The 12,649-nt window shown below is 41.7% G+C and overlaps 1 protein-coding gene across 1 annotated transcript in view; it reads left to right on the top strand.

Annotated features, from left to right (window-relative positions):
• Positions 1-12,049, top strand: part of MBD2 (methyl-CpG binding domain protein 2) — a 58,237-nt gene extending 46,188 nt beyond the window's left edge. The window contains exons 4-7 of the mRNA XM_016225097.2: positions 4,531-4,621; positions 5,914-6,091; positions 10,251-10,388; positions 11,575-12,049. Of these exons, the coding sequence (XP_016080583.2) occupies positions 4,531-4,621; positions 5,914-6,091; positions 10,251-10,377 (396 nt within the window). The 3' untranslated portion in view covers positions 10,378-10,388; positions 11,575-12,049. The remainder of the gene's footprint in view (positions 1-4,530; positions 4,622-5,913; positions 6,092-10,250; positions 10,389-11,574) is intronic.
• Positions 12,050-12,649: the final 600 nt, after the last annotated feature.

The raw sequence follows: 12,649 nt of genomic DNA, 5'->3' as shown, positions 1-12,649 counted from the left end.
GTTCTCTCTCCCACCTCCTTGCCTTTGCTCAAGTTGTTTCCTTGGCTTGGAGTAGTCTTTCCTCTATTGAATTCTTACACATTTTTCAAGAGCTACCTCTTCCTAAAAGTCTTCCCAGATTCTCCGAAGTTGAAATTATTTTTGTATCTTTATTATTGCTCTTATTACGGTCTTTCTTGTAGAGTTTTGCTAGTTTTCCACCAAACAGTAAGCTCCTGGAGGGCAGTAATGACCAGCTATCTTCATAACCAGCAGAATACTTTGTATATAACAGGCACTAGGAGAATATTGGTTGGATTTGGATCTACCCTCTAATTCCTTTTTTCCACTAATCCATCCTGCCTGATCTCCTCAAATGAGTGCAAATCCCTTCGGAGCAGGTATGATTAAGCCCAGGGTGACAGAGGACAGAACTAGTAGCCACGACCAGCCTGAGCTCCCGGCGCGTTGCAATGGGATGTGTGTTGGTGTGTGGTTGGAAGGGTTGTTAGTGACCCTTCTTCCTTCCTCACCCTCTCGGCTGTCCTCTGTCAGGAAAGCTGAAAAGATCCCCCAAGGTCCCAGTTAAATCCACAGCAGTGAAGACGTGGCTACAGTTGCACTCTGGGTTGGTTTTCCTGTCTGGAAACAGATTTTGACCATTCATCTCACTAGAGAAGCACCTTCGTTTTGCACCGTGTCCTCTGCGACTCTAAGACAAAGTATGGCTGGCTGTGCTTCCACTGATGCCACAGCGGCACTCGCTGCATCGCACGGGGAGCAAAGGCCTAGAGATGAACTCCAGTTCCTAGTAGACGGTTCCTCCCAAGCTGTCCTGCCTCCGTCACTGATACTTTGGGCATTTTTGTGGTTTTGGATGGCTTTTCATCCCATCGTGTGCGTCTCCATCAGCTGACTGGATAGCTCGTTGCCCAGACCATTGGCAGTATAAAGTGATACACAGAAGAGAGCTACCCAATTTTCTTATGTACTGGAGAGCGACAAGGAGAACAGGTACTAGAGACACCTGTAGGGTCTGACTAGGGGGGTGTAGTAACTGAGGGTGATAGCACATTTTGGGAGTCTCTCCAAATATTAAGTCATTGCCGCTTGAAAGTATTACATTGGTTATTTGGCCTCACACCAGGAAGCAGGATTAAACTGAGAAAATCATTGATTTAGCAGGCAAGACCAGATTTTCAGGGGGTAGGTTAGGATTTATGAAAGCGATAGTGTGGTAGAAGAGACTAGATAGCTATGGTAGAGGGGTCTCCTTTCAAACTTAGGGGGACCCACCTTTTCAATATTTTTGTCTTTAGATTTGTAATGTTTAGGGAAGTAATGCATTAGGAAGAACTCCATATGCCCACAATTAGCCACTGAGTGGAAACATGGAATTCATAAATGAACAGATTAGGAAATTTTAAATTTGGGTAGAGGAAGGCCTCTCCCTTCCTCTGTATCCCTCCAAAGCGTTCAGAGCTATAAAGTGACCAAAGATAATGAGGAAAGGTCATTGAATTTGATGAGAGTTGCTGACTGACTTTTAGAGTAAATTTAGTGAAAATTCCTGGGCAGGGGATGGGCCTGAAGGAATGGAGACAGTGCATGTTGATCATTCCTTTAGTAATTGGCCTGGGGGAAAAAAGAAGACGGTATTTGTATCAGCTGGATAAAGTCTGTGTTCAAAAAAATAACAGAGAATACAATTCCAGGGACCCAAGGAATTTCCTGTGCTGACCCTTTGTGGTCAGATCCTAACCCCTGGCGGCCATCCCTACAGTCATTCTTTTTCAGAACGTCATATAAATTGAAGCACATAGTATGTAAAAGACGGACTTCTTTCACTTAGCATAATGTCTGCTCTAGGTAAATTTAAAAAATACTTTAAAATGCAATGACCCCCCCCCCCCCAAAAAAAAACCCCAAACAAATAGACAAACAAAACTGGTGGGGACCTGAGAAGATGAATGTCGTGAAGGTGTGTTAGGAACATATGGGGTGGGGCAAAAGTAGGTTTACAGTTGTTCATATGAAAAATAATACAATAATTAATAATAACACAAGAACAAATTCTGTTTTGTGTACTTACTACGTGTAAACCTACTTTTGCCTCACCCTGTATTGAGGTGTAAGCATGAAGGTGTAAACATTATCTCTTGAAGAAAATCTGATGAGATTAACTTGGAATGAGTGTTGGAAAGGATGGAGAAGAGGCCAGTGGTGCCCTTGACTAGTCAAACGTTCTCTTTTTTTAAACCAGCCTCCTTTCCTTCCCTGACCTTTCCCTCTTTCTCCCTCTGGGGGTGGAGGGGTGAAGTGCATATATACACACATACACATATATAAATACATATATGTGCATTTTCACGATAGAAGCATTTCTGTTACAAAGAGGTCATTCATGCATGTCAGATTCAGCTTCAGATTTGGTGGAGGGCTGTCTGATGAGTGCTGGTACCAGGATTTATAATCTAGAACTGTGCATTTGTTTCTCAATCCAAGGTTTATTTTGCAAAATTTTTCTTCCTCAGTTTTGTTTTCATCTTTTTTTTCAAAGTAATAGGAATTTAAAAATTAAGAATTAAAATTATAGAAAGTAAGAAATTTAACTTTTGATATTTTAGAATTGGAATATCATTAATGTAAAATGTCACTAATCACATCTGTACATAATTTCCATATGTCGTTTCTTGGTAGTGTTGATTCATTTTTTGCAAATTAAATTATGTATATATAAATTTTATTATAAAAGTACTTACTAATCTCATACTCACTGATTCCTTTGGATATGTTTTCATTAGAAATTAACTGGCTTTTGTTTTCCTTGTCTTTCTCTATAGTTGTGATATTCAGCTATAGAAATGCTGTTATTCCCCTAAAGAGAAAATAGAAAGCAGGCAGGGTTTCTTGGGACATTTATCACATTCACGAATTAGAACCTTCACCTAACTATTTTTCACCTGTGATGATTAATGTATTTGTGTCCTCATATATGTTAACCATATACTCAGCTGATGATGTAATTTGTAGGGAGACGTAAGGAGATCTTACCATATACCAGAGTTCTTCAAAGGAGAGCGAAATGTTCTATTGCAGGTTACTCTTGGTGCTAGCATTGAAGTTATTGTAAATCCACCATATTACTATTCTGCTATAAATACAGTTATTTTACTGTATCTTTGCATTTGTCTGGGGGGAGGCAGGGGGCGGAGGGAAGGCAGTTATCTGATACTTTTTGTATATCCGGAAGTCAGAATCAGAAGTCCAAAAAGTAAATATAACAAACCTGATGTTTACTCTGTGACAGGTGCTTTAGTATTGCCCTGTTTAATCCCCACAATAATCTTATGTGATAGTCATTGCTGCCACAGTTTATAGAAGAGGAAATTGAAGCTTCTGTAGCTACAGAACTTGTCCAAGGTCATACATCTGGAGCTGGGGTTTCAACTAGGGTTGGTGTGTCTCTCAAGATCCTCATTCTGAGTGCAGTGACTCCCATATTTAGTCATTCACAGAAACCTTTTTCAGTGCTCACTATGTGACAGGCCTAAGGGATCTAAGATTAAAGACAGATATATGGAGTCCTAAGGAATTCCTTTATCTGTTTTTTGGGCTGCAGTAGATAGGAAACAGATTAGAAAAAGATGAAGGCTTGAGGACAAAGACACTATGTTATCTACTCTTACATCCACAGGATAAGCACAACACATAGTAGGAGCTCAATAAATGCATGCTGAATGTATTGATGGCAGTAGTGACAAGTAGTAGCTAACTAGGAGAGAGAATGAAGTATAGAAAGGATATAAAATCAAACAGCAGAGCTGTCTTGGACCATTTTAGAGTTTGGATAAACATTTGGATACTCAGTATCCCCAGGGAAATGGAGATCCTCCTGTGTGCTCACTGAGGCCCAGAGTGATGACCTGGGCCACTGAGTGGCTGAGGTGACCCAGGCTCTGTGCAACAGGGAGGCGGTCACTCATGAATGTGGCATCTGTTTAAAAAAAGCAAGGAAGTGTGTAAAACATTTTAGAAAAGTTTCCATAAAAAATGGCCTCTCCGCCCCACCCCCTTAAAATAAGTGAAGGGGCTAAACTTGAGTGTCTTGGAAAAACCACATAGGTGGAAGAGCTCTTTCCCTGATGATACTGGATAAAGAGGTGTTACATAAGGTAATTTGTTTTCTTTCCCCTGATAAAATATAACATTACATTTTCATGCCAAATGAATCTTTCAAAATTTAAGTTATGTTCTTTGGGAGATACGTTATAAAGAACTATATATAGTATATAACATAATCTATAGTACTGTAACAAGTGGACAGGTTGCATAAAATAGCAAAACATTTTTTTGAGTAATATCATTTGAAAGAATTATGATGTGTTGAAGTAATTTCTTTTTCGGAGCACCATTTAGCTTTTTGTAAGGAAAAATATGGGGAAATTAGGAAACCATTGAAATGATTTCATTTTCATTATTCAACAGCATCGATGCGCTACTTTCTTGTTCCGAGAATGTATCTATTAACGGTGATGTTTTGCTTTACAGCTTTTCTGGGAGAAGAGGCTACAAGGACTTAGTGCATCAGATGTAACAGAACAAATTATAAAAACCATGGAACTACCTAAAGGTCTTCAAGGTATTATCTGAGTTCAGTTGAGCAGTGCCCACTGTGTGCCGGGCTCTGTGCTAGAAGCTGTGGAGTCAGAAGTGATTGAGACAAGGTCTTTCCTTGGGGCATGGTATGGCTTGCTGGATGACCGACCTCCTGTGTAAACCCAGGCGGAAATGCACATGAAACGCTTGTATTTGGCACAGATGCTTTCAGTGTATTGCCTAAGCTTTAGGTTAGGTTTCTCATATAAATTAACCCATATGCTGCTTTCAGAACCAAGTGCAGCTGAGTGGCAGACTTTCCCTAGCTTCCAGTTTAAAGCAGCATCTGGCCCCGCCCCAGCACTTCATCTTTCTTTTCTCTGATCTAAAGAGCAGCTAGCAGCTTTCCCTCTCCATCTCCCTCCACAAACTGCTGCTGCAGATCGCAGTGGGAACCAGTGCACCTCAGTCCAGTAACAGCCGCAAGTGGGATCTGGGCTGGAGAGCTCAGTTGCTCGTGTGCCTTTCATCATGTTAATTCCAAGTTCTAGAGAAGCATCATTTTTGAAGTATGAGAACTTCCGCTTCTAAATCTTGACGTATTGTGGATTGCTTAAAAATCCTCGTGATTCATGGTTAGAATATCATCTCATTCCTCTCTCTGTCCTTGGAAATTGTTGCGTTAACTGGTTTAACAGGGTTTAACAGGTGTTTGACTAAGCAGTGCATTTGAATGTGGCCATAGGGGCCAGTCTCCTAAAAGTAGTCAAGGTGTGCAATTATTAAATGAATTTGTGAACTTGGATATTTTGTTTGAAAAAACTGTAAAAGCTGCAGGTACAGGATAGTTGTATTGACTTCTTTGAAGTATTGAAACAAAGAAGATAAGTGTCGAGATATTGCTAGAAATTAATGTTAAAAGCTACAGGAGAAACCACGCCAGGAATAGTTTAGGAATACATTAATGAGCATACTTGAGTATAATATGAAGGGACTTTAGAAGGGAATTAGATCATTAAAATAATTGACCTTGCTTGAGGAAATGTAGCCAACATTTAAAAAGTTGAGAGAAAAAATTGGAAAATGTATTTTAAAAGTGATGTTAAAGTTTTATTGAAATGCTCTGCTGTTTTTTTTACTGTTTACTTAATGTTAATTCTTTGGTGTATAATAACTATTAAGTCGATATTATATAATCCTTTGATTCTTTGGCTTATATCAGTTTTAAATATATGATCCCAAATGAATATAAAAATATTGATTGTTGTAGGTAACATAAGGTTTGCTTAGCACATCTAGGAATTTCCTTTAACAAGTCCATTATTCTGATTGCAGGAGTTGGTCCAGGTAGTAATGATGAGACCCTTTTATCTGCTGTTGCCAGTGCTTTGCACACAAGCTCTGCACCAATCACAGGGCAAGTCTCCCCTGCTGTGGAAAAGAACCCCGCTGTTTGGCTGAACACATCTCAACCCCTCTGCAAAGCTTTCATTGTTACAGATGAAGACATTAGGTAAGGCGGTTCGACATAACTTCAAAAACTTGTTTTTTAACTTTGGTAAATTATATACTGCCTGTTGGGTTCAGTGGCACATCTATTAAGTGATGAATCAATCAGAAACTTACGTATATATATATTTACAGAGCTTTTGTGAAACCAGTGGAAGGTGATATAAGACATTTAAAACAAGCACATACTTGAAAAAGGTGGAAGTGTTGTGGATAAGGGTCTCATTGTGGTCAGTTGTACACTCTACTCACCGTTTTTGTAGTGTCTTTTGTAGACTGGGGCTCTTTCATTTGGTTATGCCTTTTTTAAAAAAATTGATTTTTAGAGAGAGAGGAAGGGAGAAGAGAGAAACATCTGTGTGAGAGCATAACATTCATAGGGTGCCCCCTGCACGCCCCCTACTGGGGATTGAGCCTGCAACCTGGGCATGGGGAATCCAGCTGAGCCATACCTGCCAGGCCTGTTTTATGCCTGTTGATTGCTTCCTGCATTGGTTTGTCTGCAAAGCAGTCTCTAAAGCAGATCATAGCCCTGCTGCTTTAAGCTCAGTTGTGTTTTAAAAGTTCCATTTACTTATCTTGATTATGTTTACCTTACTTTTGGTCAATTTAGAGATTTACTTTGTTATTGTTTCTTTGTTTCAAGGGAAGATTTAAGGTGGCTCCAAAGAGAGAGAGACACAGATACTCACTCACTCACTCACTCACTCACTCTAAAGCCCAATGAGAAGCAAAGGTGAAAGGTGAAGCAAAGGGCGAAGCAGTAAAACAGAGCCGGGAATGAGGAGAGTGCAAGAGCTGCATTTATCTTTTACTTTTTCGGAGGCTTGGCCACGATTTAGTTTTTTAGTAGCTAATAGGGAAAGGAAAGCATACAACTCAAGTTGATAATGCCCAGAAAGTATAAGCAGACTATTGCTCAGGAGAAGTAAAACTATTCTCGATACTAAGACCTCAAGGACACTCTCACGAGGGGTTTGTGGACTGTCGTATCCTTGCTTTATAAAGGTAGTGTAGAATACTGTGTTTTCTTCATACACAGGGCAGGGTGTATGTGCTCCCCTGTGTCTGTCCTCTGGCTGTGTAAATGGGGAAGATCTGCTGGGTAGTCTTCCTAAACAAAGCCAGCAGATGGCACTTTAGAGTCATGTAATTGACAAATACGTTTTATATTTGTATTTTTTTCCCTAAATCCATTAAAGTTGGCGTGAGAATGTTTTTAAATGCGTGAATCCAACTAGGTTTATAATTGGGTTTAAACCTTTCTGGGTTTATAAAGCTGTAGAGTGGTTCAGAGCTGCATTCATTCAGAGGCCTTGGTTACACAGACTTGATGGTCAGCATTATTTTTTAAGAAAAACAAAATGTAAAATCTAGGAGAGGAATCAGCTTGCTTTTTTGGTTATTTTTACCCTTAAGAAAGGAAATTAGGAGTTGTTTTCTGTCTTGCAATGAGTAATCGGCAGGATTTCGCCAGGTCATTATGGGTGTTGACTGAGGCTGTCTGACTGATGGCTTGGGAATGTTGATGGCTTCAACACCAGATCTTTTGATAATGGGGGAAACTCTCAAAGCCAGATCTGGGTGATTTCCTTTTAAGGCAGACTTGTCTAATGAATTGCCTATTTGATTCAGTTGTCATAACAGAAATTATTAAGCAGACGTTTCTTGTTGAATTAGTACAGGTTCAAAATAAATTACCGCAAATTGAATTGTTGCCCTTTCTCCAATTGTGCAGCCAGTATTATGTTTATAGTAAACCTCCAGTTAAAGATCTCAACATTAAGTATGTATTTTTTCAGGATCTTTGATAATATTTTCATCCCTGGGCATATTTGTTTTCTAATACTAAGTGACAGATTCTCATAAACTTAGCAGCCTAAAACAAAGCCTGTTTATAGCTCACAGTTCTGTAGGCCTGGAGTCTGGGCGAGGCTGCACTGGATTCTCTGCTCGGGTCCACAAGCCTGAAATCAAAGCGTCTGCTGGATTGCACTTCCTTCTGGAGCGTGGGGTCCCCTTTCAGGCTGCGATGGCTGTTGTAGAATTCTTTTCCTTGTGATTGTAGGACTGAGGCCCCTGTTGTCTTGTTCACTGTGGGATGGGGGTTGTGCTCAGCAGTTAGAGACTGATGGTAGTCCCATGGGTCCCTCCATGTTCCCTGTCCAGCTTCTTTCAGGAAGGGCCAGCACCTTTCAAGGGATCCTCTTATTAGGTCAGATCCTCTATGATAATCTCTTTTGATTAATTTAAGGTCATTTGATCAGTAACCTAATCTTGGAGTTTTATCCCATCCTATTTGCAAGGTCTGCTTGTCCTTCAGGGGAGGGAATTATGCAAGGAGTGTATACAGGGGTGGGACGGGGGGCACCTTGGGGACTGTGCTACAGTTCTGCCTACCCCAGCAGGCAAATGCTTTAACTTCAGCTTTCATAAGTGTGGGAAGTAATTCTCAAGATGAAAGAGAATCGTGGCAAATCTTAGAGTCTAAGATATACTTCGCCAGCCAGCAGCGCAATTCCCTTCGTTTTCTTTGTCCACCTAATGGGATTCTCTGGGGCAGCCGAGCACATTCTCAGGCTCTGTTATTAGGAGTGAGAGGCTGCCAGTGAGACCCGTAAGTCATTTGTCATGGACCTCGAGTCACTGAGCCGGAGGCAAGACCAACTATATAAGAAATAAACAGTGTGTTCTTCTTGACCTTGCTGCACTACATGAAAATCTGTTGAACTCCAGTTTCTTTTAATATGACAGCGGCTGTGGATCTCAGACTAGCTCAGTGACAGCCTCCCTGTTTTTGAAAATTTATTTAAAAAGTGGAGGCCTGTACCTTTTAACTCTTTGTTGTGTTTTCAGTTTAATAAAGATGACATCTAAGGCTTTTGTGGCTGCACAATACATGTTAACTTCACTACCCAGGGGTAGTCCCATGAGATAAAGAGACTTGTGGCCTGGGATAGATAAATCTAACTTTACAACTGGCTGAGCGCCCAGGGAGTGAACGCTCAGAGAGCCTTAGTGGGATCTTCTGGAGCTTTGGCTTCCACCCCTCTGCTTCCAGGTGTGGGCAGTGCTGCAATTTGTCTTCCTTGATTACTGATAGAGGAAAATCGCTTTTTTTTTTTCCTCAGTAGAGCCTCAATATACTCCTTGTTGCATCTCTTGTCACTGGGCTTCCCTCCCACTCGCCATCCATCCTTACCACCTTCCCTCTGGTCTCAGGAGGTGGTGGGTTCTGTTTTCTGTCACAGCCAACCCTCCCACCTGTGCCTTTGTCTCTCCCTCGTCCTTTCTTGTTTTCTCTAAGGCTTTCATGTATCGTCTCCTCCCTCCTCCTGTGTTGCTTCAGCCATTGCCTGTCCACGTGGTCTGGATGGACACCGTCCTCGCTGGCTTCGGCTGTTCTAGGATTCCCTCTCTTGCCCTGTCAGGAAGCCACTCTCAAATTTTCTCTGCTTTTTTTGAGATAAAGTGCATACCAATAGCCTTTCTTCTATGCTTTGTTTTCCATCTAAGGGTTCAGAACCTTTTTATTTTTTTATGGCTTGGCTTCACACAGACACAGATACACCTGTGGCATGTTCTTGACCTGCTCACCTCAGTTGAAGTCGAGCTTTTCCGTTTCTGTCCTTGTATAGAGGAGCATGTGGTCTTGGTTCCTTCATGGTGGCCTGTAGCCAGCAGGCCTGAGAACCAGGAGAGAGCTCAGCTGGCTCCCTTCTGAGGGCCGCAGAATGCCAGACTGACTCCAGCTTACCCTGCTCTGTGCCTCCACGCTCTTCAGGGCTTCACCGAACACACTTCTTTCTTCTTTATTTTCCATATTTCTTCCTGTTCTGTCCCTGCTGCCAAGATATTTCTAATTACCCTTTATAGGAATAACCCCATAGCTTCACGTATTTGAAATTCTTCAAGTTGAAAAAAAGGCCACTTTGAAATAAATGTACCCCTCCCGGAATTCTCTGTGAGATGAGGGATCCCTGCTTATCCCCTGTGGGTGTGGTTTTGTGAGTATAGGAGCAACTTTTGCAAAGTGTAAGGAGAAGGAGATGTGTTTTTCTTGGGAACGTTCATGATTCTGAAGTAAAGCTGACCTTTCACAGAAGCTTCATATTTCCATAACTTACCAGTGACCTGAATCTTTTGATTCTGTTGTTCCAAAGGAAACAGGAAGAGCGAGTACAACAAGTGCGAAAGAAGTTGGAAGAAGCCCTGATGGCAGATATCTTGTCACGAGCTGCTGATACAGAAGAGATGGACATTGAAATGGACAGTGGAGATGAAGCTTAAAACATGACCAGGTGAACTAACCTCAGAGAGAGAGAGAGGGGCTTGGGACTTAGGACGTTCTCTCTTCTTGCTCTTGCCTTTTGCCTCCTGCCTGAGCAGGGAATGAAAAGGCTTCCCCCTCGCAGAGGTCCTGCAGGAGTCTTGTTTGCCCCTCCCTAGAGTTAAGGACCACATCAGTGATTGTGTGAAGGCAGAGGTCCTGCAGCGGGGAAACCTCCAGGTGTCCCTAGAGAGGCAGGGGAAGAACGCAGGGAGGTGTGGCCACAGGGGGCGGAGGTGGCCGTCATCTCCACACCCTAGCTTTCTGGGGTCTATTGTCTCCCCTTTGAAATTATGGCCTCAAAGTGGGCAAAAATCCCTCCCTCTTTTCTTGATTCTCTCCAGCATAGATTTGATGCTGGGAGAAAGAGGATTTTCAAATTCTAATAAATACCTTCCCTTAAGACAGATCTTGATCCTGTGCTCATCTCACACAATAGTTTCATGGACTTTGTCCCACTGGGTACATGTTCTCTTTAAATGATTACACTGAAATCTCAGAGTGTTTATGGGGCATCCGTGTCCCAACTGTTATCCCACTTTGTTCCTTTAGGCTTTGTCCTACTTGCTGCACTCATAGCTGATCCTTTGTTTGTGTCCTTGGAAGCCAGAACAGGAGGGGGGAGGAAGGATTGGGGGCGGGAGGGAGGGAATGAGCAGAGTGAGTTCAGAGTGGTAGCCCTGAAATTGGCTTAGCGCCCTTCAGTCTGGGGACGTGTACCTCGCTGACAGTCACCCTTGCATTCAATGCCAGGTCCTGGGGACACAGTGAGGGACACAGTCACACACTTCCTGTGCTCATAAAACCGTACAATGTAGCCATCTTAAATAAATGCTCACAGAGCTATGTAGTTACCAACTGTGTTATGTGCTATATATAAAAGGAAAAACAAAGGCCCTGTAAGAGCTGATGGCAGGGGAGCCAAGGTGATGGGAAGGGTCAGCAAACCTCCCTGAGGCAGTGACATTTCTTTGAGCCTGAAAGATGAGGGGATGTGTTGAGCACTTTTTATGTTCAACATGCTATAACGAAATGCTAGTCAAGGCTTTAAAAATGTAGTGCTAAGTGGAATTTAGCCTCTAATGACTCTTTCAAGTTTTGCTGACCTCACCTACAAAATTATTGAATTAATTATGTTTGTTTGTTTTTTCTTACAGGCAACTTTCAGCCGACGTCCCCCAAGAAGAAATTCCTAGAATTGAACCAAAACGTTTCCACTGGGTTTTGCCTGTAAGAGAAAAAAAATGTATCTGAGCACTTAGAAGCTTTTTAATAGCACTAACCAATGCCTTTTTAGATGTATTTTTGATGTATATATCTATTATTCAAAAAAAATGATGTTTATTTTGAGTCTTAGGACTTAAAATTAGTCTTTTGTAATATCAAGCAGGACCTTAAAGTGAAGCTGAGCTTTGGATGCCAGGTGCAATCTACTGGAAATGTAGCACTTATCATACATATTTGTTTCCCCCCAGTTTTAATATGAATGGATCAGGAGTACCAAATAAATTTCCCAATTAAAGATTATTGTGACTTCACTGTATATAAACAGATTTTTATACTTTATTGAAAGAGGACATCTGTACATTCTTCCATCATCACTGTAAAGACAAATAAATGATTATATTCACAGACCGATTGGGGTTCTTTCTGTTAAAGAACACACACAATGAACAGCCTGTCCTTAGCATTCCCGGGTTCCATTCAGCTGTGCTTCCTGGGCCTTAGGTTCGACGTGGAGGTGATAGGAAGTAGTTTATACATTGGCAGTAGGCTTCTAGATAGGGTGAGAATCGTGTGTTCACCAGAATTTTTTTTTTTTAATATATCTTTAGTGATTTCAGAGAGAGGAAGGGAGAGGTAGAGAGAGACGGAAACATCAATGATGAGTCATTGATCAGCTGGGCTGCCTCCTGCACGGCCCCTGCTAGGGATCGAGCCCACAACCCGGGCATGCTCCCTGACCAGGAATCGAACTGCTCTCTCCTGGATCCTAGATTGATGCTCAGCTGCTGAGCCACGCCCAGCCGGGCCACCAGAATTCTTAAATTGTCATCCAGCACGTGTACTTTTTCCCCCTTGCCTGTGACTCGTGCTTTTGTTAGTTCTTTAAAAATAAGTCATTTTCTTCCCTCGGGCAGGAAATTGGTACACAAGTACCTGTTGATGTTACTGGAAGCCCATGTCTTGTTTTTTCTAGATCATTTTGCATTTTTGAATGTCTACTAGCTT

The sequence above is a fragment of the Miniopterus natalensis genome, chromosome 7 (genome assembly GCF_054644295.1).
Source record: "Miniopterus natalensis isolate mMinNat1 chromosome 7, mMinNat1.hap1, whole genome shotgun sequence".
Classification (NCBI taxonomy): domain Eukaryota; kingdom Metazoa; phylum Chordata; class Mammalia; order Chiroptera; family Miniopteridae; genus Miniopterus; species Miniopterus natalensis.
Note: the sequence above shows the minus strand (reverse complement) of the source record. Positions and strands in the feature narration are given on the sequence as shown.